General features: G+C 68.6%; 3 protein-coding genes across 7 annotated transcripts; 1 reads left to right on the forward strand and 2 right to left on the reverse strand.

The window, feature by feature from the left end:
• The first annotated feature begins 1,374 nt into the window (after positions 1-1,374).
• LOC309601819 (FHF complex subunit HOOK-interacting protein 2B-like) lies at positions 1,375-7,511 on the forward strand. 4 transcript variants are annotated; one of them, XM_082334974.1, is made up of 17 exons: positions 1,375-1,459; positions 1,571-1,649; positions 2,548-2,717; positions 3,600-3,704; positions 3,897-4,019; positions 4,200-4,376; positions 4,462-4,658; positions 4,714-4,846; positions 4,927-5,003; positions 5,175-5,364; positions 5,449-5,618; positions 5,701-5,823; positions 5,899-5,989; positions 6,070-6,213; positions 6,419-6,551; positions 6,631-6,731; positions 6,822-7,511. In XM_082334974.1, exons 1-17 carry the CDS (start codon positions 1,415-1,417, stop codon positions 7,038-7,040), a joined length of 2,277 nt encoding a protein of 758 aa, XP_082191100.1. In that variant the 5' UTR covers positions 1,375-1,414; the 3' UTR covers positions 7,041-7,511. The 4 variants fall into 4 exon arrangements, with proteins under 4 accessions (XP_082191100.1, XP_082191101.1, XP_082191102.1 ...); XM_082334975.1 differs by having other exon boundaries at positions 4,738-4,846; XM_082334976.1 differs by having other exon boundaries at positions 6,411-6,551; positions 6,822-7,047.
• Positions 7,005-9,414, reverse strand: LOC309601820 (8-oxo-dGDP phosphatase NUDT18-like; the record flags this gene model as incomplete). Of its 2 annotated transcripts, XM_082334979.1 has the most annotated exons (4): positions 7,005-7,087; positions 7,865-8,466; positions 8,973-9,186; positions 9,259-9,414. In XM_082334979.1, the coding sequence occupies 3 exons, from the start codon at positions 9,412-9,414 to the stop codon at positions 7,871-7,873; spliced, it is 966 nt and encodes a 321-aa protein (XP_082191105.1). In that variant the 3' UTR covers positions 7,005-7,087; positions 7,865-7,870. The 2 variants fall into 2 exon arrangements, with proteins under 2 accessions (XP_082191105.1, XP_082191104.1); XM_082334978.1 differs by lacking the exon at positions 7,005-7,087 and having other exon boundaries at positions 7,712-8,466.
• A 2,827-nt stretch (positions 9,415-12,241) lies between these two features.
• On the reverse strand, positions 12,242-19,268 carry LOC309601875 (lysine-specific demethylase hairless-like; the record flags this gene model as incomplete). Its single annotated transcript, XM_082335108.1, has 18 exons — positions 12,242-12,380; positions 12,469-12,588; positions 12,694-12,861; positions 12,938-13,077; positions 13,155-13,274; positions 13,384-13,514; positions 13,722-13,797; positions 13,938-14,109; positions 14,189-14,413; positions 14,535-14,698; positions 14,850-14,928; positions 15,099-15,220; positions 15,298-15,384; positions 15,468-15,617; positions 15,689-15,918; positions 16,282-16,468; positions 16,912-17,779; positions 18,456-19,268. The coding sequence occupies 18 exons, from the start codon at positions 19,266-19,268 to the stop codon at positions 12,318-12,320; spliced, it is 3,915 nt and encodes a 1,304-aa protein (XP_082191234.1). The 3' UTR covers positions 12,242-12,317.
• Positions 19,269-25,944: the final 6,676 nt, after the last annotated feature.

The following is a 25,944-nucleotide window of genomic DNA, read 5'->3' on the forward strand; positions in this document are numbered from 1 at the left end:
GAGCTGGGCAGGGGGGCTGTCCCCATCCGGGTGTAAGGGGTGCACGGGGGGCTGTCTCCATCCCAGTGCGAGGGGTGCATGGGGGGCTGTCCCCCTCCCAGTGCGAGTGGTGTATGGGGGGCTGTCCCCATCCTGGTGCGAGGGGTGCACAGGGGGGTGTCCCCATCCCGGTGCACGGGGGGCTGTCCCCATCCCGGTGTAAGGGGTGTACAGGGGGCTGTCCCCATCCTGGTGCATGGGGGCTGTCCCCCTCCCGGTGCAAGGGGTGCATGGGGGGCTGTCCCCATCCTGGTGCATGGGGACTGTCCCCCTCCCAGCGTGAGGGGTGCACGGGGGGCTGTCCCCATGCCAGTGCGAGTGGTGTATGGGGGGCTGTCCCCATCCTGGTGCATGGGGACTGTCCCCCTCCCAGCGTGAGGGGTGCACGGGGGGCTGTCCCCATGCCAGTGCGAGTGGTGTATGGGGGGCTGTCCCCATCCTGGTGCGAGGGGTGCACAGGGGGGTGTCCCCATCCCGGTGCATGGGGGGCTGTCCCCATCCCGGTGTAAGGGGTGTACACGGGGCTGTCCCCATCCTGGTGCATGGGGACTGTCCCCATCCCGGTGTAAGGGGTGTACAGGGGGCTGTCCCCATCCCGGTGCATGGGGACTGTCCCCATCCCGGTGTAAGGGGTGTACAGGGGGCTGTCCCCATCCCGGTGCATGGGGACTGTCCCCATCCCGGTGTAAGGGGTGTACAGGGGGCTGTCCCCATCCTGGTGCATGGGGACTGTCCCCCTCCCAGTGCGAGGGGTGCATGGGGGGCTGTCCCCATCCTGGTGCATGGGGACTGTCCCCCTCCCAGTGCGAGGGGTGCATGGGGGGCTGTCCCCATCCCAGTGCTAGTGGTGTATGGGGGGCTGTCCCCATCCTGGTGCGAGGGGTGCACGGGGGCTGTCCCCATCCCGGTGCGAGGGGTGCACGGGGGCTGTCCCCATCCCGGTGCACGGGGGCTGTCCCCATCCCGGTGCGAGGGGTGCACGGGAGGGGGGTGTCCATGCCCACCCCAGGGCTGCCCCCCGGAGCAGTTTTAGGGCTAAGGGACCTTTCCAAACCCTCCGCCCCAAATACTCCTCCAACCCCCCCGACCCTCTCCAGCCCCCGTCCCTCCCCGCTCCCCCACTCCCTCCGCCCCCCAATCCCTCCCCATCCCGGTCTCCCCCCCCGCCGCCCCCTGCTCCCCAAACCCAGCCGGAGCCCCGGAGCGGGGCCGCCGGGGGAGGTACCGCGGCCGGGCCGCCCTCCCCTCCCGGTGCCGGGCGGAGCCACCGCGGCGGGGCCGCGCCGGGGCGCAGCGGAGCCGCGACCGGGAGCGGGGCCGGGAGCGGGGCCGGGGTCGGTGGCGGGGCCGGGGTCGGTGGCGGGGGGTCGCAGCCATGCTGAGCCGGCTGGGAGCCCTGCTGCAGCAGGCGGTGGAGACGGTGAGCGGAGGGGGTGGGGGGACGGGGGCACGGCGGGATCGGGACCGGGAGCAGCGGCGGGGGGGGCGGGGGGGGTTCATTCACCCCTGACCGTGACCCCGGTGTGCGCAGCGGGAGCCCAGCGTGGACCTGCTGGAAGCCTTCACCGAGCACTGGAAGGGCATCACTGGCTACTACCTGGAGGCCACGGGTGAGTGGGGTGCGGGGAGAGGGTCCCTGTAGGATGGGGGCCCTGTGGTGTGGGAATAAGGCCCCCGTGGTGTGGGAAGAGGGTCCCCGTGTCCTGGGAGAGGGTCCCTGTGCCCTAAAATAGGGTTGTGTGGCCTGGGAATAAATTCCCTGTGCCTAGGGAGGGGGTCTCCATGCCCTGGAAGAGGAGCCCGTGCCCTGGATCGGGACCCCAGGGCACCCTGCCGACCCCAGTGCACTGCAGCTGACCTGGCATGCGGGGCTTTGGCATGGGACACCCATTCCCGTACCCCGGGAGGATTTATCCAGCCAAGCGCTTGGCCCTGCCCGGCCCCGACGCCCCTGCACACCGGTGGGGTCAGCACGGGGGGTTTGGGTGGGTGCGGATTCTCCTGGGAGCGATTGCAGGCTGGGGCACGTCCCTCTCCGGGAGCGTGCTGCTCTCCGGGAGCACTAAAAGCAGGGCCTGGAATGCTTCAGCCCTTTTCCCAGCAGGATCTCGGTCCTTCCCGCTTGGCTCCCGCTGACCCTTCCCCTTCTGGGCTGTGCCGGAGGGTCTCCAAGCCTGGCAGTGCCAGGCAGCCCCCCGGGACAGCCGGCAGCTCCGACCGCGGCTCTGGCACCGGTGGGGACAGCCGGCGGCTTGCTAGGCCGTGAGCGGAAGGAGCAGCCTCGAGTGCTGCTGGGACTCCACCATCACATTGCCATCTAGCGTCGTCCCCGCTAACGGTGGTGGAGGGGGATTCTGGGCCAGCACGGCTCGGGGTGCTGCTGGCGAGCACCCCACATTTCCACCTGGGCACCCCACCGTGCATTGCTCCCCTTGCCGAGCCCGGCAGCACGCTGCCGGTGCCTTGGGGGGACATGCCGCAGCCCCCCCCCGGATCCTGTGTCTGCAGACGAGAGCATCCCCGCCAGACAGACGGACATCCCCTGGCGCCTCAAGCAGATGTTGGACATCCTGGTGTACGAGGAGAAGCAGCGCCCGGCGGGGGAAGCCGGGCCATGCCTCGAGTACCTGCTGCAGCACAAGGTCCTGGAGACCCTCGGCACGCTGGGCAAGGCGGAGGTGGGTGTACGGGCACCGGGAAAGCCGCTTTGGGGGTGCCGAGCCCCCCTGCGCTGCAGCACCACAGCCTTTTCCACTTGCTTTACATGGTGCTGCTCAGTAATTTTAATTTTGAAGCTCTTCTAGCTGCGCAATGGGAGTTTGCGGAGTGCAAGCTGGTCGGGGTGCTTTGCTTTTTTTGAGGGGCTGGATTGCTCGGTGTCAGATCCCCATTGGGATCCTTTCTGCTGCTCCTCCGGATGGCTCTTGCACCCCATCACGTCCCTGCGTGCACGGGAAGGGTGTTTTTCACACCAGCAGCCTGTTTGCACAACTGGCACGTTGCTGCTTGGGTTCGCAGGACAGGGTGTTTTTAGACGGCACCCTCTCAAAGTAGATGTTGCCCAAATAGAACGGCTCTGCTGTTCCTTTGTTGCTAATAATAATGAGGCTCCCTATAAATAACCTTTTATTCGAACATAAGCAAACGCTAGTGCAGGGTGGGCTTCAGAAACGCGTGCTGGCCCTTCCGTGGCCATGAGGATCTGGGTTTTTGGGGTGCTGGGCTTTTACTCCCCATCTCTAGCATTGTAGCGGTGGGAAGGGGGAAAAAATCCCCTACTTTTTTTCTCTGCAAGAGAGCTCAATTCAGAGAACTGAGTTCAGTCCCAAATTGCTAAAGGGAGAGGAGCCCAGGGCAGGTGGGGGGTCCTGGGGGGTCCATGGGCCCCTTTGCATCATTTTGGGGGAGCAAAACTGGGGTCTCTGCTGAGAGTGTTCTTGCAAGCCACCCACGCTGACTGCTGGGTGACCTGGCAGGCGATTTGGGGCAATTACGGGGTAATCAGGTACACAAACAGGTAACTGGGCTCTCGCTGATGCCTCTCCCCATCTCCTTCCCAGTACCCCCCCGGGATGAGGCAGCAGGTCCTCCTCTTCTTCAGCCGGGTGCTGGGGCAGGTCCAGCACCCACTCCTGCACTACCTCAACGTGCACAGGCCGGTGCAGGTGAGCCCGGTGCCCGGGGGCTTGTCGGTCCCCGGCTGGCAGTGCCACCGGCGATGCCGCCTGCTGGGACTGGCCGCATCCCTGCCAAACGCTGCCGGGAACCGATGCCCGCGGTAATGGGGCAGCACTGCTGCACCCAGGCAGGGTGGGAGAGCAGCCAGCACCCCAGCATCCCTCTCCCTGCCCTGCCAGAAGCTGCTCCAGCTCAGCGGCGACCGCCTGGGCTCCGGCACGGAGAAGGAGGAGGTGGAGTTCGCAGCCGTCCTCTGCACAAAGATCAAGCAGGATCCCACCCTGCTGGTGTATATTCTGGAGGTGAGCAGCCCCTGGGCATCCCTGTGCTGGTGGGACACGTATGGGGTCATCTATGGGGTTTGGCTCATTTAACTGAGCTTTTTCACGTGCTTTGCAGCTCCATCCCCACCGCAAAGCTCCTCGGGGTGAGTGGGAGGAAGGTGGTGGATACAATGCTTTGCTGCTCCTCTTCCTCTCCAGGGCAAGAGCATCCTGAATGGGAGGAGAGCCCAGGAGCTGCCCACCAGCCCCGTGAAAGAGGGTGCAGAGGATCCCCCGGGCACCGCCGCCGCTGCCAGCTGCCCCCCAGCCGAGCCCTCCCCGCCACGGAGGGACAGCAACCTCGTCACGTCCTTGGTGGGGCTCTGCAAGAGCAAGGTAGGGGGAAAGGGCTGGCAAGGAGGGGACGGCGGGCACCGCCGGTCGTGTGACGCCGCCTCTCTCCTCCTCCTCCTCCTTGCAGAAGAGCAGGGTCGCGCTGAAGGCTCGGGAAAACCTGCTCTTGCTTGTCGGGCTCGCCCAGGAGGCGGCTGCTGCCTGCCTGGTGCGGAGCAGCGTCCTGTGCCAGCTGCTGACGGAGCATCTCTGTGACCTCTACAGCGCCGTGCCCGCCTGCACCGACCCCGCCGACGTCCTCGCCCTGGAGAGGGCCAGCTGGAGGTAAGGTGGGCGCTGGGCAGGGTGGTCCCCAGGCACCGCCAAGGCTTTGCCGCAGCCCCACGTCCTCTACCCCACGCAGGTCGCAGGGTGATGCTGCCGGCGATGGGGTTTTCCCGGGGAAGGAGAGCCTGGCTGCCTTCTTCGGCTGGCTGGACTACCTCGATGAGCTGGTGATGGGTGCCCACCCGGTAAGGAGCGCCCGGCCGGCCCTGCAGAGCACGGCAGCCCCCTGCCCGTGCCGCGGCTCAGCCTCTGCCGTCACCCACAGGTCGTGGCAGATGCCATCGCCGAGGCCGTGGAGGAAAAGTTTTTCCAGGGCATCCTGCAGCCACAGCTCCTGCAGATGTGAGTGTCTGAGGCACAGGACAGCAGCCGGGAGAGGGTTTCTCTATCAAGGACCCCCTCGGGGCCAGGACCATGGGGTTCCCCTTGCCTGCACCTCCTTTTTCCCCGCTGTGAGATGCTGTGGTACTGTCTCAGGACACCCCTTGCAGCATCCCACCCTGTCCCCGGCAGGTCCGAGCTCGCCGTCCTCAGCACCACGGCCATGCTGACGGGCACCGTGCGACAGATCCACGCGTCCCCCCTGCTCCACCGCCTCGTGCTCTTCTTACTGGGGCCGGACCGGCACCCCGAGACCCCGGGGGATGCCCCCCACCCTCTGCGCACCCAGCTCATTGACCGCTGCAACCACCTCTCCGACGAGGTGAGCCCCATCCTGGGGCGGGGGCAAACACGGGCAATACTGGGGGACTGTGCCGGTGGTCTCACCCCGCTCGCCGTGCCGCAGATCAGCCTGGCCAGCCTACGGCTCTTCGAGGAGCTCCTGCAGAAACCCCACGAGCACGTGGCACACAGCCTGGTGCTGAGGAACCTGGAGGCGAGGGGCTACCTGCAGCGTGGCCCCCCCATGCCCGATGATCGTGGACCCCCTGAACTGGACCCCGATGAGGACGGGCTGTGAGTTGGGGGGACCAGGGCAGGGCGAGGGGGGCAGCCCCCTGACACCCACCCAGCTAATGCCCCTGCGCTGGCCCCACAGGGACCTGGAGGAGGATCCCTATTTCAGCGACGGATTCCCAGATGCTGGCTTCAGGATGGCGAAAAAGCCTCCGCTGGGATCAGCCCCATTGGCAAAGGGGCAAGTGAGCGAGGTGGTGAGCAGGTAGGGATTTGCAGGGGCTGCTCTAGCATGGGGGGGCTGCATCCCCCCTCCGCATCCCTCTCCCCTCTCTTCCAGCTTCCTCTGCCTGGTCCCCGAGGAAGCGAAGACCTCCTCGTGCATGGAGGAAGGCGGCTACGACACCTACGTGCACGATGCCCTGGGCATGGTGAGCGGCTGGGGGGGGTCCCCATCCCTGGCGGTGCTGGCCCCCACTCCGGCTCTCACCCACCATCACCCCCTCGCCAGGTCCAGGCGTGCCGTGCCAGCGCAGCCCTGTGGGGGTGGCCACTAGCCCCCCGGCCCCTCGACACCTGCCATCCCGAAGTGACATTTTACGAGGGCCATTTCCTCAAGGTGCTGTTTGACCGGATGACTCGGATCCTGGACCAGGTAGCGGGGTGGCCAGCCGAGATGCCGGGGACGTACCCGGCTCCCTACTGCCCTCTGCCCCTTGCCTTGGCATGGCCAGGGGGACTTTTCCCCCCAAAGGGCTCTCCGCTTGTCCCCACTATGGGGGTCCCAGGGGCAGGGGGGGACACACGATTGGCCACGCCAGCTCCCGCTGAGTGTCCCCCCCACTGTCCCAGCCCTACAGCCTGAACCTGCAGGTGACCTCGGTGCTGTCCCGCCTGGCCGCCTTCCCCCATCCCCACCTCCACGAGTACCTGCTGGACCCCTACCTCAACCTGGCACCCGGCTGCCGCTCGCTCTTCTCCGTCCTCGTCAGGGTAATGTCACCTGCTGGGGTCCGGGGGGACAGGGACACCCCCCCTGGAAACGGAGCCTGATTCTTCCCGCTCCGTGCAGGTGATCGGGGACCTGATGCAGCGGCTCCAGCGTGTGCCCCATTTCAGGGCCAAGCTGCTCCTGGTGCGCCGGCAGCTCATGGGGCTGGTGCCCGGCGAGCAGTAAGTGTTGGGGGGGCACGGGATGGGGGCAATGCATGCCCTTTGAGGGGGGCGTACCCCACAGAGCCCCCATTGCTCATCTCCTCGCAGGATGGACCATGTGATGCTCTTCAAGGGGGTGGTGGTGCTGGAGGAGTTCTGCAAGGAGCTGGCTGCCATCGCTCTGGTCAAGGGACCACCGGAGGGGCCCCCCTGAGCTGTGGCTCCCCGGCCCCCCGCCGAGCACCCGCTCTTCGGCCGGGCTGTGGTGGCCACCGGGAATGGCCCAAGCCATGTGCCGGTAGCCTCAGACCGGCATGTCCCCAGTAGCCAGGCATGGTGGTGGCATCCCGGGAAGGACACCAGCCTCACAGCACCTGGTGAGGAGGAAGAGGAGGCACAGAGTCCTTCACCACCGCCTTGGCCAACCTGGAGGTGATGCCACGTCCCCAGTGCAGGATGCGGCCCCTTTGGGTGCAAAGTGAACCATGCCGCCTTTCCTCCTGGGTGGTGGGTTCCTGCTCCCCCTGCCCCATGTCGGAGCTGCCCCAAGCCCCCACCAACCTCGAGCAGGATTTTTTTCTGGCAATAATGGGATGCGCAGGCACGGTGCTGTCCTCTGCCGGCGTGGGGCAATGCCACCCCCTCGGCTGCAATAACTCAATCATCTCCCCCGGCTCTGGGGCACGGGGTGCGTGTGTGCATACGTGTGTGTGTGTGTGTGTGTGTGTGGTTGTGGCTCCTGCCTGGCAGGGACGGTGCACCCCGAACCCGCACAGCCAGGCACCCTGTCCCCTGGGTGATGGGACTCTGCTACAATAAAGCCGTGAGCTTGGCACCACGCGCTGTGCCCCTGCCATCTATACTGCGCCCCCGCCATCTATACTGCGCCCGTCCCCCTTCCCAAGCATCCCCCAAAACCGGACTCCCCATTCCCTCCCCCTTCAACTGCAGCCAGGTGGATGCAAGAAGCAGCAGCCGGGTTTATTTCTGATCTGGCTGGCTCTCGGCCCTCCCCATGCCCTGCCCCAAAACATCCCCCCAGCCACGGGCAGCACATCGGGGGCTCTCCCCTTCAGCACTGCAAGCAGGACCCCTCGGCCACATGTCCCAGCTGGACCCCCTGTGCCCAAAGCCGGGCTGCCGGGGCTTACCAGGCACTAGCTGCGGACAGGCACCGTGGCCGCAGCACGGAGCCGCTGCAGGATCCTGCCTCTCAGGCTCTCCTCCTCCACTCGCCACCAGTGGAAAGCAGGGCTGCGGGGCTCGGGGGGAGCAGCCCTGGCGCTGCCGGGTGGGATGCTCAGCAGCATGTTGAAGCAAATACCATCGGCCCCCCCAGGACCCCCAGCCCGGTGCTGCAGCCCCAGCAGCCCCAGGGGTCCCGGGCAGGGGTCCGGTGGCAGGCAGTCCCGCAGCAGCCGCAGCGCGGGCAGGCGGAGACCCCTGCGGAGCTCAGCCGGGGACGTGCCGCAGGCCACCACGGGCAGGTGGGGGGTCCCGGCCGTGCCCAGCAGCACCCAAAGGTCCTCGGCGTCATTGGCAAAGGCCACCAGGAGCCGCAAGCAGAGCAGGGCGCAGGGCAGCTCCTGCGGCAGCGTGGGGGGGTGCGGGGGGCTGCGGCGGTAGTGAGCGGCGAGGTCCAGCAAGGGCAGGATGTCCGGGGCTCGCAGCGGCAGCGCGGAGGGGTCCCCGGCCCACCACGCTGCTTGCAGGGACTCTGCGTCAGCCTCCTCCAGGGTCTTCAGGGTCCCGCCTGTGGGCAGACAGCGATGTCCCAACACAGGGGTGCTGGGAGACAGCGATGACCTGGCACGGGGGTGGTGGGGGACAGCAGGACCCTGGCACTGGGCTGGCAGGGGGTGCCACTGCCCAGTCATGGGGCTGGTGGGGGACACCGATACCCCATCACAGGGCTGATAGGGGACACCGATACCCCAGCATGGGGCTTGTACTCGTGATGATGCTGGCAGGGGACAGTGATGCCCTGGCACAGGGCTGGCAGGGGACACTGATGCCCTGGCACGGGGCTAGCTGAGGATGCTGATGCCCGTTATTGGGCTAGCAGGGGATGCCAATGCCCTGGCACAAAGGTGGCAGGGGACACCAGTGACCTGGCACAGGGCTGGCAAGGGATGCCGATACCCATCATGGGGCTGGCAGGGGACACGGATGCCCCGGCACAGGGCTGGCAGGGGATGCGCCAGCTGAGCCGCATCCTTCCCACACCCCTTCAGAGCACCCAACGGCACAGGCACGCACCAGTGGGGCGCGCGAGGAAGGCAAAGCGGATCCACGCTGGCCCCCTCTCCTCCAGCGCCAGCAAGGTGAGGGGTTCGCACTCCAGCCCCGTCTCCTCCTTCACCTCCCTCCGCATGGCGGCCACGATGCTCTCGCCAGGCTCCATCCTCCCGGCCGGCAGGTACCACTTCCCACGGCACTCGGGCTTGGCCTCCTGCACCAGCAGCACCCTGTCCTGCGGGGACGGAGGGGGGTCGGGTGGGCACCGGGTGCCACCGGGGTGGGGGTCCCGTGGGGGCTGCCTCACCTCCTCGTTGAAGAGCACGGCCAGGACGACGTAGCAGGCGTTCCTCCCCAGGCGGATGGGGCCGGCGGGTGGGGGGGGACCCTCAAAGCTCACCCCCACGTCCCAGCTGCCGCCACCCAGCACGGCATCCAGCTCCGCCACCGGAGCCTCCCCCATGGGACCGGGGACCCCGCAGGCTGGATGGGGAGGGGGGGAGCCGAGCCCTCAGGCACCCACTCAGGGGGTAGCGGGGTTTTGGGGTGGGGAGGGCACCCCCCAGACGTGCAGGCGGGGGGAGAGGGAGCCCCGGCGCTGGCTGGGCTGAAGGAGGCAGTGAGGGATGGGGTCCAGCAATTGCGAGGTGCCCAGGGAGGTGCAATGCAGGAAGGGGTCACCCAACGGCTGTGGGGTGCTGGAGGGGAAGGGCTTGCTGGACTGGGGGACGTGGAGGGGGGTGTAAGAGGGGAAGGATCTGCTGGGCTGGGGGGGGACGTAGCAAGGGAAGAGCTCGGTGGCCTTGGCGATGCAGGGAGGGGTGCAGTAGGGAAAGGGTCTGCTCGACTGGGGGACGCCCAGGGGGGCGAAGGAGGGGAAGGGCTGGCTGGACTGCAGCGCGTAGGAAGGGAAATAGTAAGGGAAGGGGTCGCTAGGCTTGGGGAGGCGGGGGGGGCTGCGGTAGTGGAAAGGCTTGCTGGACTGGGGGAGGCATGGGGGGGCACAGTAGGGGAAGGGCTGGCTCGACTGCAGGGTGTAGAGGGGGCTGTAGGGGAAGAGCTCGCTGGATTCGGGGATGCGGGGAGGGCTGCGGTAGAGGAAGGGCTGGCTCGATTGCAGGATACACGGGAAGCTGAAATAAGTGAAGGGTTTGCTAGATTGGAGGAGGTAGGGGGGAAAGGGTTTGCTGGACTGGGGAACGCTGGGGGGAAAGGGGCGGCTAGACTGGGGGATGCTGGGGGAGAAGGGCCTGCTGGACTGGGGGATGCCTGGGGTGGGGTAGGAGAAGGGCTCGCTGGGCTGCGGGGTGCATGGAGGGCTGGGCCAAGGGCAGGAATCGGCCGGCTGCGGGGGCCAGGGCGTGCTGGACTGCAGGGCGCTATAGGGGAAGGGCTGGTCGGAGTAGGGGGTGCATAGGGGGAACGGCGTGGGGGACTGCGGGGTGCAGGGGGGCGAGCTGGGCTGCAGGGTGCAACAGGGGAAGGGCGAGCCGGGCTGCGGGGTGCGAGGCGGGGTGCAGCAGGAGAAGGGTCTGCGGGACTGCAGGGTGCACTCAGAGGCGCGGGAGCAGCGACGGGCTTGCTGCCTGGCAGGGGAGGTGCACTAGGGCGGGGGGTTGCGGGGTGCAATAGGGGAAGGGTCTGGGGAGCTGTGCAGGGCGCAATGGGGAAAGGTTTGGGGTGCGGGGTGCAATGGGGAAGGGTTTGGGGGGGCTGCAGGGTGCAATAGGGAAGGTTTTGGGGGTTGCGGGGTGCAATAAGGGAAGGGTTTGGGGTGCAGGGTGCAGCAAGGGAAGGGTTTGGGGGCTGCAGGGTGCAATAAGGGAAGGGTTTGGGCTGCAGGGTGCAGTAAGGGAAGGGTCTGGGGGCTGCAGCGTGCAATAAGGGAAGGGTTTGGGGTGCAGGGTGCAGCAAGGGAAGGGTCTGGGGGCCGCAGGGTGCACCGGGGGGCCCGGGCAGCGCGGGAGGGAAGGGCAGGGGCGCAGGGCCGGGGTGCAAGCAAGGGGCGCAGGGCGCCCGCAGCCCCCGCTCCCCGCGCGCATGCGCCAAGGCACTCACCGCGTCCCGGGGCTCCGCCGCGCGGCCCCCGCCCACCCCGCTCGCCGCCCATTGGCCGCCCCGCGAGGGCAGCTCGCTTCCCATTGGTTAACCCTGCCGCCATTTCCTCGCAGGGCTGCGGGGCGGGGCTTAGCCTTAAAGGCGCCGGGAGGGGCGTGACGAAGTTGGTGGTGCCGGGCGCCTGGTGCGCGTTACGCCGGCGATGCTGATTGCAGCGTGCTCGTTGCACGGTGCTCATGGCACGGTGCATGGCGTGCACTGCACGGCCCCTGCTCCATCTCCCGCAGCGCGTGGGGCTCCACGCGGCGCAGGGTGCCCCTTGCACGGTGCCCATTGCACAGTGCCCATTGCCTGGTGCGTGGCATGCGCTGCATGGCCCCTGCTCCGTCTCCTGCAGCGCATGGGGCTCTGTGCGGTGCAGGGTGCATGTTGCACGGTGCTCATTGCACAGTGCCCATTGCACGGTGCATGGCGTGCACTGCACGGCCCCTGCTCCATCTCCCGCAGCATGTCGGGCTCCGCGCGGCGCAGAGTGCAGGTTGCACTGTGCCCATTGCATGGTGCCCGTTGCACCGTGCATGGCGTGCACTGCACAGCCCCTGCTCCACGTCCTGCAGCACGTGGGGCTCCATGCGGCGCAGGGTGCACGTTGCACAGTGCAGCGGGCACAGCCTGCAGGGACTGTGGCCCTGTGCACCCTCCGTGGGGCTCCAGCTTCCCCTTGTTAGCGCTAGGGCGGTGCAGGGCAGCTGCAGGCAACGGTCCTGGGCAGCGCAGAGCGATTCCCCTGCAACCCGGTGCTCGGAGCACCGCACTCCACAGATGGGGCTGTGTCCATCCTTGGGACAGGCCTTTGGGCCAGTTGCTTTCCCGCAGCAGAGCTGCACCCTGGGAGCCCAAACCTCTGGGCAGCGACAAGCTGCAATGTCCAGATGTTTTCCAGCTCTCTGTGAGGCTGCCAGCACAGAGACCGCGCCAAACTCATCTCACCAGTGGCCTCAGCCAGCCACCAAGGGCTGGGAGCGCTCCCAGACCCCGGCTCTGCCACCCCACCCTATCCCAGGGCCGTCCCTGACCACGGATGGGGATGAAGGGGCCGACGCCATGCGGGAGGGAGACGCCGAGGCGGGCGCTGGTGCTGCCGGCGGCCCCGGCGTGCTGCAGACACTTTATTCCCCGGCTGCCCCATTGCAGAGCAAAGCACCAAGCGAGAGGCAGCCGGCCCCGGCTCCCCACAGCGTCTTGGCCATGGCCGTGGCCGGCAGCGCTGGTTTTGTTCGAGCATCCTCCCGGCGTGCCGCAGCCACCTCACTTGCAGCCTCGCAGGACGCCCACGGCCTCCCGCACAGCGGAGAAAATCATGCCGTCCAGCTGCAAGGATGCAAAGAGGGGGTCAGCGCCACGCACCCCGCACCGGGAACCCCCCCCCTCCCCAGCCCCCAAACCACCACCCACCCACCTGGGCACGGAGCTGGCGCGGTGCCCCGGGAGGGTGGGTGCTGTGGTCCCAGAGGCGGGCGGCGTTCTCCGGTGAGAGGAACCGCTGCTCCACGCTGATGGTACCGGTGAGGGTCTGCACCTGCTCATGGCATGGCGGTGTCAGGGGCCGGGGCTCGACCGTGCCTCGGTTTCCCCAGCTGCACCCCAAATAGCTGCCCCCGGAGGGGGTTGCAGAGCTGCTTACCTGGTGGGGAGCCCCGGCGGGGACCAGCACCGCATCCCCCAGGAACTGGAGGAGGGTCCAGCCGCTCACCCCGCACTCCTCACGCAGCCGCCTCCGCAGCGAGAGGTCCAGGTAGCGGCCGGGGGGCTCCGCCGCAGCCGCCCCCTCCTGCCCTTGGTCCTTGTACGCCTGCGGGGAGGCCTGGGGTGAGCGAAGCCGGGGGCCAGGGGCGGCCAGGGCCGCGCCGGGGGGTGATGGCACCCACCTTCTGCAAGAAGTCTCGGATGCGGCCGGCATCCTCGGCACGGAAGATGTGCCACAGGGCACCGGGCCGGCTACCGGCATCCCAAAGCCGCTCCTTCAGCAGCGCATCCACACCGTCACCGTCGGCTTGCAGGAGCAGCTCTGGGGGTAGAGGGGTGCTCAGGGGGGGCCGGGGTGGGGGGTTGGGGTGAGGGGACACCCCCATGTACCCGCCCTACCCTGCCGTGCCGCCGGCCGCTCAGGCAGCCACGCCGCGGCGTGCACCAGGACGCTGATGGAGTCGGCTGCCTCCACCGTCAGGTTTTTGGTCCCGATGGTCCGGTCCTGGGGATGCACGCCTGCAAGCAGGAGCAGGATGGTGGGCGAGGGGCGAGCATCATCACGGGTGGGGGGAGCCCAGCTCGGCCCCCCGCCCCGGGCACCACGGTGCTGCCAGGCGGCACTCACCATAAGCCACGCAGACGCGTGGGCGCAGCCAGCGCCGGCCCCGCTGGCCCTGCAGATAGGTGGCCAGGTTGAGGCGGCCAGTGGGCCCGCAGTACTCCGGCAGCGGCAGGCTGGCGCTCAGGTTGGCGGCCCTGCGGCACAGGCACAGTGCTCAAGGCTGGGGCACCGGGTACCGGTGCTGGCAGAGCCGCCCCGCTGCCCCCAGCCCTGCTCCCTGCATCCCACACCGGGACGCATCCCGCTGCTGCGGGGGCTAGCACCCAGCCGGCAAGGGGAGGGGGCACCAGGCTGCTGGGGAGGGGGCAACCCGCCCCGGTGAAGCCTCTGCTGTCACCTACCGGCACAAGTCCATGTCCCCAAAGCCACTCTCCAGCTTCAGCAGGTCCCCACCGCCCTGCTCTTGCTCCAGGGATGCTGCAGGATGGAGCATGGCATCACACATGGGGGTGCTGGCGTCGTGCCGCCGGGGCAGGAGGGATGCGCAGGCTGGCTCGCCTCCCCCCTTTACACCCCAGAATCGCACTTGGGACCCCACAAACTCATTGCATGCTTACCCACGCTGGCAGCGAAGCCATCCCAAAACTCCTGTCTGCTCATCCTGACAGGGCTCGCGGGTGCCCGCAGGTTCACCGCCTCCACCGCCTGCTCCCCCCCGGCTGAGCAGAAGGACTCTGGCCCCCACAACCGCCCCTCCAGCCTCTTCTGTAGCCCTGAAACAAGGACAGGCTGCCGGGGCAGCCGGGGCTCAGCAGGGCTGGGGGGGGTCCGCGGTGCCACCACGCACCCCCGGGGACGGGGGGCTCACCTGGCCCTGCCGCCAATGCTCCTGGAAGAGCTTGTAGTTGGTGGCGTGGCCGGGGTCGTGCAGCCAGAGCAGCCCGCTGGGTGCCAGGATGCAGTGGGAGGCGGGGGGACCAGGGGGACCGGGGGGACCAGGGGGAGTCAGCTCGGCCCCCGCCTGCCTCTCCTGGATCTTCCTCTCCACCACACGGGCGATGATGCTGTCCAGGATGCTGGTCAGGCGGTTGTCCTGGGGGGGGGGATGTAAGAGGGGAGCCCCATCAGCCCACCCTGGCCCCCCCAGCCCTGCTGAAGGGTGGGTGGGTGGGGGGCATCACGGGGCAGGGTGCCCTGCCCGTCCCGGGACTCACGCTGGGCAAGGCGGGCGAGACGGGGGCGAAGGCCATGCGCACCCCGTCCTGCCCCAGGCACAGCTTGACGGCGGTGGAGGCGAGGAGGTCGCAGAGGGTGACGGTCTGCATGGCCCCCCGGGGGGGCGGCTGCCCCGGCGATGGTGGGCCCCCCTCGGGGCTCTCTGCTCGGGGGGGAGAAAGGGGTCAGGGGTGCCCGCGCCCTCCTCCGCCTCTCGCCCCCCACCCGACACCCCATAGGGGATGCGGTGCAGCATCCCTGACCCCCCCGGAGCGGGGCTCTCCCCGCAGCGGGGGGGCTGCAGCCGGCCCTACCTTCCTTGATGGGCCGGGAGGTGTCGGTTTGGCCATCGCTGCTGGGTGCGAGGGTGGGCACCGCGGCCCCCGGCGGCTCCTGAAAGACCCCGGTCCATGCAGGCAGCGGGAGGGGACCCACGTCCCCCATCCCCAGAGCTGGTCCCCTCCCCGGCATCGTGCACACCCCACCCCCCCCCGGACACCCTTTTGCAGGGGCTGGGGTGCACCTGAACCCTCTCTTTCCCCCCATCCCCATCCCCCCTGTACCTGGCTGCTCCGCGGGGGCTCCGCCGGGCTCTGCTCCGCAGCCCCCTCCCCGCAGGGACAGTGCGACTCGATGCCAAACTTGGCCCGGACCTGGTGCAGCAGCTTCCAGAGCCGGGTCAGGACTGGGGACAGATGGGGACAGGCGGGTCAGCCCTGGGCAGCAGGTGAGGGGGGGTCCCGGGGTTGGGGGGACACTCACCGCGAGTGGGGACGAACTGCGTGGGGACGAGGGATGCGACACGGTGGTCTTGCCCGGGGATGCACTCAGGTGGCCGCGCCGGACCCTCTGCGTCAGAGAGAGGGTACGTTCGTCCCCGCCAAGCCCCCGCAGGGCTGACACCCCCTTTGCAAGCCCCCCTGTCCCCATACCGTGGCCGTCAGCCTCCCGCCTGCTGCGGTGGCAGTCGGGGCACAGCTGGAAGCCACATCTGGCGCAGCTCCAGTGGGAGTTGAAGAAGCCGCGCTGGCAGGCGTCGCAGAGCTGGGGGGCTCCTTCCCCCCGCCTCCAGGCCGTCACCCCTGCGGGAAACACAGCCCTCAGCCTCCCCAGTGCCCCCAGTGTCACCCCCCACAGCCTGGTCCCCACTTACCCTCGGGCCCGCCGGGGGCTCCCGGCCACGTGTCCCTGTCCCTGCGGACGGCCTGGCAGAAGGGGTCCCCCAGGACCCCCAGCAGGTACTTGGCCAGGCAGAGGCTGCTGCCCGCGCTGCTGCTTCCTCGCTCGGGGCCGGCCACCTCCAGCCGCAGCGTCTCCCCCTCCGCCTCCCCCAGGGTGCAGAAGCCATCGACACTCAGCTCCCTGCCATCCCCGAAGGCAAACCTGCGGGAGAGAGGGGACGGGAGGGGATGCTCCGAAGTGGGGTGACAGGAGGGGATGCTCCAAAGTGGGGTGACAGGAGGGGATGCTCCAAAGCAAGGTGATGGGAGGGGATGCTCCAAAGCAAGGTAACAGGAGGGGATGCTCCAAAGTGGGGTGACAGGAGGGGATGCTCTAAAGCAGGGTGACAGGAGAGGATGCTCCAAAGCAAGGTAACAGGAGGGGATGCTCCAAAGCGGGGTGATGGGAGGGGATGCTCAAAAGCAAGGTGACGGGAGGGATGATGCTTCATGCATCCCGACATGGGCTGCCGGGAGCCCCGTGCCCTGGGCAGGGCTGTGAGCTCCCCAGGAGCCCCGGGCTCACCTGCGGAAGTGCAGCAGCCTGCAGGTGCTCTCGGGGGGATCCTCCTCCTCCTCCTCACCCTCGGGGTCCCCCGTGGCCCGGGCGGCGCAGGCACAGCACCGTGGGATGCTCTCGGGCAGGGCAGTGCAGGGCACGCTCTGCAGGCACCACAGGTCCTGTGGCTCTGGGCCCGTGCGGCTCGGTGGGTCTGGGAGAGACGGGATGTGCTTTGGGACACCGTGCATGGGGCCACACCAGCCGGGAGGGACTGGCACGCCATGGCAGGGGCTGGAAACTGGGCCAGAAAGTAGGGCTGGAAAGTAGGGCTGGAGATCTGCAGAGGTCAGAGCTGAGATGCCGGCATCTCCCCGAGGAGGACTCCAACCCAGTGACAGCGCTTGCCACCCCCCCCCGGGCATCACACCTGAGGATGCCGCGCTGCCCCAAAGGGGCATTTCTATAAATCCCCACCTTGGGAGTCGCTGCCAGACCCAGCCATGCTGGGAAAACCCCAAGCACAGCCAGTTTCCCAGCCCTCACATGTTCAGAGCTTGTGTTGCGGATGCTGGGAACCGGGATGCGAAACTTCCCCGGGGATCGGGTGCTGCCATCGCCCTCTCCCTGGACCCACCGTGCACCCCCCCGCCTTACCTCCCTCTCCCAGCTCCATCCTCCTCTCCTCCGGGTCCCCTCCGCTCTCCGTGCCATCAGCCAGGCACACTGCGGCCATCTGCTCGGTGGCCTTCGTGCCCCTCTTGGCTGCCCCGGCGCCCTCGCCGGCAGCGCGGGGTCCGTCGGCGGTGCCGTGCGGGCGCTTGGCTGAGCGCTTGCCCTCACCGGCTGGCTCGGGGCCACCGTCCCGCCGGGGAGCCTTGCAGCGTGGCAGCGACTGCTCCGAGTGCCGTGTCAGCCAGGTCTTCTTCAGCTTGGTGTGGTTGCTGGGTGGGCATGGAAAACGGCCCCCGGGGATGCTCAGGGTGGGCTCGAAGGGGCCAAGCACCCCACAGCCCACCTCTGGGCACCCATCGCAGCCTGGCGCGGTGCAGAGGCAAGTCGGGGGTGGCTCTGGCTTGGCAAGGGCCGGTGGGTAGTGCCCGTCTGTGAGCGGAGGCGATGGGTTGGGCTCCCCTGGTCCTGGTGGCAAGCCGGGCTGGAGGCTTTGGTATGCCAGGCGCTCATCTTTGGGCTCAGAGGGCCGACCTGGCCCCGGCTCCGGGGGGAAATCGGCAGCGTGGGACCGTGTGCCCACCCAGGGGCCCCCGCAGCCCCCGGCCGCGCCGGGCTGCAGGAGGAAGAGGGGGTGGCTGGAGCCAGGGGCAGGCGTGCAGACGTGGGGAGCGGGCACTGCCGAGCTACCCACCGCTCGGCCATCCCTCCATGGGGCTCCCGGTAGCTCCGGCACTGCCGGCTCCCCCTCCCCGTCTCCATCCTGCCCTGCCTGGCCCTTGCCCAGCAGCTGCGATGACGCTTGGTCCTTGGCCGGGGGGTGGAAGCTGGGTTCTTTCTTCACGTAAAACTCCTGGAGGGGAGCAGAGGGGCTGTCAAGACTGGTGTCACCCCAGATGTGGGTCCCCCTCAGTCACCCACATCATTGGGAGGTGGTGACGGGGACCATCCCATGGCCCTGCCTCAGTTTCCTCCACCACCCTCCCGAGCTGGGCAGCTGCCCGGTGCTTTCCAGCCCCAGGTGGCCGAGCCCACGGGGTGCCTGTGTCACCCCTGCCCGCGTGGGAAAGGAATGGGGAGCCGCAGTGTCACGGGGTGCGACGGGCGCACCCACGGGCTGGCAGCTCTGCCTCCCGCCGCCTCCGTGCCGCAGCTCCTGCCGCCGTGACTCAGCCCCAGGGGCTTGCATCACGCCACGGGGCCGCCCCGGGAAGGAGAGCATCATCCCTCCCAGTGGCGCATCCCTCGGGGGGCTGGGACGCCCCCTGCCACCCTGCAGGAGCGAGCGGGGGGCTGCGTCCCACTCGGGGGCCGCCGACGCCGGGTGCAACCCGGCCCTGCCCTGGGTGCGGGTGCCAACATCGCCTTTCGCAACCCGCCGCTCCCAGCCGGGTTCAGCTGAGGCTGGAGCCTGCCGTCACCCAGGGGAGCCAAGCCCTGAGCATCCCTGCTCCGGAGCCAGGCTGTGGGAGCCAGAGCCGTGCCGTCATCGGAACCAGGCGCCGGCGCGGCCGTCCGGGGTTGCCTACCTTGTTCCCTGAGCTGGAGCAGTCGTCGAAGGGGGCCAGAGCCGCCTTGCACCTCGGTGGGAGCCCCAGGTAGAGGGGCTGGCCCCAGGTGGGCGCGTAGGAGCCCAGGCGCCAATCCATGCTGGCAAAGCACCCATCACCCATTACCCCCGGTCCCTCCGGCCCCCCGCCGCCGAACGGGGGGTCAGCTGGGGGTCCGGTGGGCAGCAGCGAGGACAGGAGGAAGGGGCTGTGCTTGGCCTCCACGAGGAAGGGGCAGTGGCGGAAAGCCGGGGGGTCACCAGTCCCGTCCCCTGCAGCAGAGCGGGGCTTGCTGGCAGTGCCAGGGTGCCGGGTCTCCAGCCCCGGGAAGGGCAGGGGGTAGCGGTGGTACGTGTGGCTGTAAAGGGCCAGGGGGGCCAGCACAGCCTCAGCCCACCGCGGCCCGGGGCGCTCCTTGCAGGGCTCAGCCCAGCCCGCCTTGGGCTGCCCGTTCCTGGGCGGTGGCAGCAGCGGCGGGAGCTCGGCTCCGTCCTTGGGGTGACACAGGGCATCCCGCAGGCACGGCGGGGCTGGCGGGTAGGGACAGCCCAGCTGGCTGCCAGCAAGCTCCTGGCCTGGCCGCAAGCATCCCTCGGAGCCCCTCCAGGGACAGCCCTTCTCCGTGTCGTAGCTCAGCTTGCCAGGCTCCTGGTAGCCCGGGAGTCCCAGCTCGGCAGCGGTGCTCCGGGGCAGGACCACCCCACTGCTCGCCATCCCCCGGGCGTCCTGCGCTGTCTCCTGGGCTCTCCTCCACCGCGGCGGGGTCTCCCCCATCCTTGCGTCGCTGGCCATGCCGCTCTGCTGCTCATGTGGTGCTCAGCGCTGTCCCGGGCTGGCCGGACCCTGTGGGCAGGGAGCAGGGCATCAGTGGGGCATGCCGCACCGCACTGAACCTTGCCCGAACCCTGCCGGGGCAGCTGTGCATGGGTTGCAATGGGGGGAAACCGAGGCACAGGGATGGTGGGGGTTGATGCTGCTCCATCCTCCCATGCTAAGATGGGAGGCTCCCCAGCAGAGCGAGGGGATCCCAGGCTCCCGTGCCCCGGTGGGATGCACGATCCGGGAGTGCACATGGCTGGAGCGCGGGTCCCCACCCCATCCCATTCCATCCCTCCTGCGCCCAGCCCAGCGGTGCTGGCGGCCGGGATGCACCTCGCGCCCACCCGTCCCTCCGCGCCCAGCCTGGCCCCGCGCCCGGCCGCTGGCACCCAGCGTGGGGAGGCCTTGCCCCGCGCAGGTATTCGCCCCCGGCCAGGGCTGGGCTGTGCTTCCCAGGAGGGCTTGCAGCACGGGGGGAGCTCCCAGCTCCCAGAGGCCCCTCCTTGTAGAAATGCCTGGGGAGATTTACTGGATTAACACTCCTCCGGGACCCAGGCCACACGCAGACGCAGGGTTCGGAGCCAGTCCTTGCAGCAGCCGGCGATCGCAACCCTTCCCAGCGGAGCAAACACCACCCCTTGCCCTCCTGCCCTGCCTGCCTGGCAGACGGAGAAGCCCAGGGGGACAGGCATGGGTCCCTGCAAAATTGCAGCCCTGCTCCGGGGTGGGACAGAGCCACCTCAACGGCCGGGCAGGCAGCCGGGATGAGGACAGGGACCGGAGAACCGGACAGGAGGAGCGTGTGTCCCCAGAGCTGCCTGTCCCCATCATGTCCCCTGCCCAGGGGAGGTCAAAGTCCCCGTTCCCACGCTGCTGCACAAGCCCCTGCACGGGAAGCACCCTGGGGCACCCTCCCCAAGCAGGGCCACCCCGGGGTGCGGGGCCACCCCGGGCACACCCACCCTGTCCCTCCGGGGACAGGACCTCTCCCATCCAGCCCCGTACTGGGAAGATGCTCCCAGCACAGCTCCCTCCCAGTGCCATGAGGTCACCCTGCCACATGCCATCCCCGGGGTCCCCCCGGCTCCCCTGGGATCGCCAGGGCAGCATTGTCCCCTGCCCTTCGTCCCATGCAGAGCACAAGAAGCTGGTCCTGCAGCTTGGTGAGCATCCCCCCTGTCCCACAGCACAGCCAGCTACCTGGAAGGTCCATTGGGGACCTCGCCGCCTCCCCTGCAGCGGCGAGGACGAGGGGATGTCTCCACCGGTGGCACCGGGTCCCGGAGAGGCGAAGCCGGGTGGGTGGGAGCACCTAGACCCACAGGCTGAATGGGTCCGGCTCCGGGATCTGGAGGAGGCAGAAAGCCGCCTGGGCGGCCCTGGGGACGTTCTTCTCCGAGTGCTGGAGCTGGAGTTTTTGATCCATTGGCGTGGGGGGCTCCGTGCTCCTCCTGCCTATTGTCCTATGAATGGGGGCTCCCGGCGTGCTGGGGGATCAGGGAGAGGGGCACCCAGGGGAGCGGCGGCAAGCAGGACCTTCCCCTGGCTCTAGGCAGCCTTGAGCATCTTGGGGCGAGCGATGGCAGGACGAGGCGGCGGTGGCGGCTCTGCTCCCGGTGAGCGTGCAGCCTCCGCCGGCTCCGGCAGCGACTGGGCGGGCGGGTGAGCTGCTGGGGTTGCTGACACCCAGGAACCGGTGCGGTGCCGGCGGTGCCGCCCAACCCCGGGGGCACCGGCGCAGGCAGCGGTAGCCGTGCCAAGGCGGGCAGGTGTGCTCTGTTCCGTGCAAAGAAAGCGCCCTTTGTTCGGCAACACGGCTGAGCCGCCCCATCGCCGATGAAAGACACCGGCCGCCCGCTCTGGGCGAAACTGGAATGGGAGAAACGCCGGGATGGGCCAAGCGCCTCAGCCCCGGTGCCAGGGGGGCTGGCGGTGGCATGCCTGGCATGGAGCACGTGGCCACCCCAAGGGCTGGGGGTCCCGGGGGCTCACGACCCCTCCAGTTTTGCCCAAACGGCAATGATCTGGCCTCAACCCATGCTGAGACTTTGCCCGTGCAACAGTCCAGGGTCACCCTGTCTCACGGCTGAGCCTTGTCCCCCTGCCACCATCCCTCCTTCGGCTGCCTGGGATGAAGACAGAGCTCCTCTGCCTCCCCTCCTGGCTGCAGAGCCCGCGACGGCCAGGCGGGAAGGGCAAGGTGCGATCCAAGGGTGCCGAGGGGCTAAAACGGAGCACGAGACTGCTACGACAGCATCCTGACGCCGCTATGACAGCATCCCGACGCCGCTACGACAGCGTCCCGATGCCGCTGCCCGCCGAGGGCTGACGAGTACCTGGGGCCACTTAAACCCTTGCCCTGCAGCCCACCGGGCTTGCACACAACCAAGCCGTGCCCCGCAGCCCATCGGGCAAGAACCGGGACCCATCACCCTGCCAGCGCTCACACAGCATCCCCCCCATGCCCATGCACAGCACCAGTACCTCCCAGCAGCAAGACACACCGACCCCAAACCCACCAGCTCCCACCATCCCATTGCCCGTTCCCAGGGGTGATGCTCCAGCCGGGTGCACGGGGCAGCGGTCCCAGGGGAGCAGGTGAAGCCCCCAGGTGGGTACCCCATTTCTGGGCTCCCGGTGAGGGGGCCCCGGTGCCAGCCGCGCTGGGCAGATTTACGTAACGTGCGTGCGTGTGTGTGTCCCAGGGACGCCCTGCGCACAGCTCGCATGCCTTACATAAACCGCAGCCGCTCCGCACAGCCTCCCCCGGCATCGCACGGCTCCGCTCGGCACGGCACCCGGGGGCTGGCGGGGCCGGGGGCGCGGGGCGATGGGGTGACGGCAGGCCACGGCCCGCGTGAGCCGAACAGCGTGATTAACATCAGACCACGGGCTTCGTTACAGCTCAGCAGCTGCCGTGTGGTCTGGCCCCGCTGGGAGCGAGGAGCCATGGTTAACCCTTGCTGGCCGGGGCACGGCCATGCCTCCGGGTGCCACCAGGGTCCCTTTGCAATGCCAGTGGGCATCCGCCAGTCCCCATCCCACCTCCAGCATGGGTGAAGCCATAGCGGGATCCCCTCTGGCCCCGCTCACCACGGAGCGGGGGGTCCGGGGGGGCCACGGCGCCCGGCTGCTGCTCGCTGCACCCACTGGGTGCCAGGGAACAGGGAGGGGACCCAGACAGGGCTCGGGGCGTGGGCGAGCCCACACCTTCCTGCAATGAGAAGGTGCTGAAAGACAAACTCTCTTCCCATTCCCTCCCTCCGCTCCCTGGGGATGATGGCTCCGGCGGGGCTAGGGGGGAGCTGGCAGCCAGGAGGGACCCCGGGAAGGGTCTGCAGCATCCTGGCACGGCCGGAGGGGTCAGCGGATGCCCACAGCCATCGGGACCATTGCGGCAGCGCCGAGGGAGCAAGCGAGGAGGGGTCAGGTGGGGAGAGGGATGGACACACCACCCCGATGCTGGCAAGCCCCAAGGAGGGAACCACAAGCAGCCCTTGCTGGGGCAGGGCAAAGAGCAGGGGGATGCTGGAGGGACAGGAGAGAATTTCCCACCCTGCACTAGGGCAGCATCTCTGGGCGCTGCACCCTCGCTGCACCCTGCTGTCCCAGCTGCCCTTGGCTCCCAGCCACAGCGGGGCTGCTCCTACCGTGCCGGGGAGCCCGAGGCCCTCGCGAAGCCTCCCCTGGGTAAGCGCAGCCCTCATGGGGCAGCCACGCTGCTGGCAAGCTCTTTTGGGGCTTGGCCACCATCCCACCCCATCCCCAGGAGCGGGCTCCGTGCCTGCCTCCCGTGGCACAGCGGCTCCGGCCGGGGTTCCTCCGCTCCCTGCCTGTCCCGACACGACCCGCGGAGGGTCCCCCAGGGCCATCCAGGGAGTCCAGGCTGGGCTTGAGTTTTGCCAGCTCAGGCTTTGCTGGGAGAGAAACCCCCCCAGGGAGGAGCTCTGCCTTGGTGGCTTGGCACAGCCAGTCCCGGAGCTCCAATCTCCCTGTTTTTTCCCTGAAATCAGAGGGCGAGCAGAGGCAGTGCGAACACCCACGAGCCAAGCACTGGCCAGAAAGACGCCACGGGAGGCCGGAAGCACCCGAATTAGAAACGTTGGCATCCCTGCCCCGCTCGACGCCGGAGGACGGGGAGAGACGCTGCGAGGACGCGGGCTGGAGGGACACCGTCCCCACGGTGTCCCCTGGGACCACGGCGGCATGCGTGCCCGTGCGGGGCAGGGGGCTCCCGGGATGCTCCAGTGCTGCGGAGGGGGATGGACGGGGGTCCCAGTGCAAAAGGCTGACTGGTACCCCAGCAGCCCCTCTGTGCTGATGCTCCAGCAGCGCAGGCAGCAGAGGAGCCTGCCAGCCCTGCCCCGCTGCCCACGTCCCCTGCCCGGCCCGGGCTGGCTCCAGGCACCCCGGGGAAGGGCTCCGCAGCCCCCGGACCCACAAGCCACCTCTGGCTGGGAACGCAGCCTGAAATCCAGGCATTTTTTCATGCAAAATGGACTCAATATGCCCCCTCTCCAGCTTGCCCAGAGCCCCCTCCATCTCCCTCTGCATCCACAGAGCCCCAGCCCTTCCTCCTCTTCCTCCTCCTCCTCCTTCTTCATCCTCCTCCCGGCCCCGGCACTGAGCCCAGCACGCACCTACCTGCCTCCACCGCGGCGCAGGTGAGGAAGATGAGGGCGCAAGCAGAGGAAGGCAGCCCCTTCCCCCCCCCGCCGCCCAGCACCGGGTGCGATGGCCGCGAGAGCTTTTGCTAAGCTGCACCCGGTGCTTAAAAAAAAAAAAAAAAAAAAAAGAGAAAAAGAAAAAAAAAACCCACGTCAAACCTTCAGGAGTCTGGAGGCTGCAGCGGAGCGGAGGGCACGGGAGGACACTCACTCCCACACGAGCAGCTTTCTGGGAATTAGGGCCACAGCCCAACTGCTCTGGCAGCCTGCGCTCCCCTCCAGCCCTGGCTGCCGGTACGGCGTGGCCTGGGCAGCCGCCCCGCCGGTACGGCCCTGCCGCCGCAGGGTCGGACGCTGCTCCCGGCCCTAATCTCCAGTTTTCCCCTGGGAAGGTGAGTAAGCATCGCTAATCCCGCTCGCTTCGCTGCCGGGGAGAGACGAGCCGCGTCCCCTGGGCTGGGGGCTGCACCCCGACACCCCCTGCCCTTCCTACCCCCTGCAGAGGGGAGGGCAGCGCGGGTCACCCCTTCCCTGGGCAGCTCTCGGATGCTGCACGCCCTCAAGGTGAAGGCTGGGATGAGGCAAGGAGATGGAGACAGCAAGACAGCTTGTCCCCATCCAGAGGGACTGGCCATGGAGAGGGGACCGGGGGGATGCCGCAGCTGCCCGGAGCCAACCCACCTTTGCCGGTGTCCCCGGTGCCCGCAGCTGCGTGCCAGCCCCGCACGGCCGGGGGATGCTCGGGGGGATGCTCAGGGGGATGCGGGACCTGGTGCCGGATGGTGCTGGATGCTCCCTTGCCCGCATCCCTCCTTCCCATGCCGAGGGAGGACAGGCAGGACGAGCCGTCCCAGTGAGCCCCAGCGTGGGGGCACAGCGCCCGTCCTCTGCCACCCCCTCGGCTCCCCGCCACCCACCCGGGACTCCTGTTTACCCAGCCCAGCGCCAGCAACCAGCTTCAAATACCTTGATGTAATTAAAAGCTCACCCCCGGGGCCAAAGGCTTAGGATGGCAGCCAGGGACACCGGCAGCCCTCTGCCACCTGCACACCGGAGAGGCAGGGCAGGCAGCTGCCTGCTGCCTGCTCACCTGGGTCCCAATGGCACCTACCTGGGAGCAGCCGGGGTCTCCTGCCCTCAGCCCGGGCCCCTCTTCTGTCCCCACCGCGCTCCCGAGGCGTCCCACCGCCAGCCAGCCATGGTGCTGGGCAGGCTGGCACCGGGCAGGCGATGGGGCAGCACGGCTCCTGGTGCGGGGAGAAGAGAGTCACGAACGGTGGGCAGCCCCCTGCCTGCTCGCTGCCCGGTTCCTCCTGCCGGAGCAAGGCAGTGCCTCAGTTTCCCTCGATGCTCAGCGATGCTGCGGGGTCCCCGGAGCAGGGTCCCCAGCACCCCCAGGTAAAAGCCTCTGTGTCCCCGCGGTGTCACGGCAGGGACGCGGCTCCAGCCCTGGGACACGGAGCTGGAATCGTCCTCGATGCCAGCACAGGGAGGGCCAGGCTGTGAACAGGGCTGGCTGGGGACAGACGGGTCCCTGGGGGGACAGGCGGCTGCGGGGGGGGGGATGCAGCATTCCTTCAGCCGTGTCCTCCCACGCCCCCGTCACCTCGAACGCCCCTTCTCCAGCCCCTCCTGCCACCGCGCTTCCCACTCGCCATCCTCTTCCTCGCCGTCCTCTTCCTCACCAGCGGGGCGATGGCAGCCCAGGGGCAGGTGGGCGTTTGAGGACATGACGGGGTGGGGGGGATGCAAAAGAGGTGCTGTGTGTCCCCCCAGCATGGGGGAGGAAGGTCTTACCTGCCCAGTGGCGACGGCGGGGGGGCTTTCAACCCCTGCCCAGCCGAGCCCCCTGCCCGCAGGCAGCGCGCTGCCTGCAGCTCCGCATCGCGCCTCCTTGCCCTCTGCGGCGGGAGGCAGCTGAAAGCTCCCGGGGCTGCCAGAAAAGAGGCTGCATTTAAACAACAGACATAATTATGCTTTTG

This window comes from Platalea leucorodia, assembly GCF_965183815.1.
Source record: "Platalea leucorodia genome assembly, chromosome: W".
Lineage (NCBI taxonomy): Eukaryota > Metazoa > Chordata > Aves > Pelecaniformes > Threskiornithidae > Platalea > Platalea leucorodia.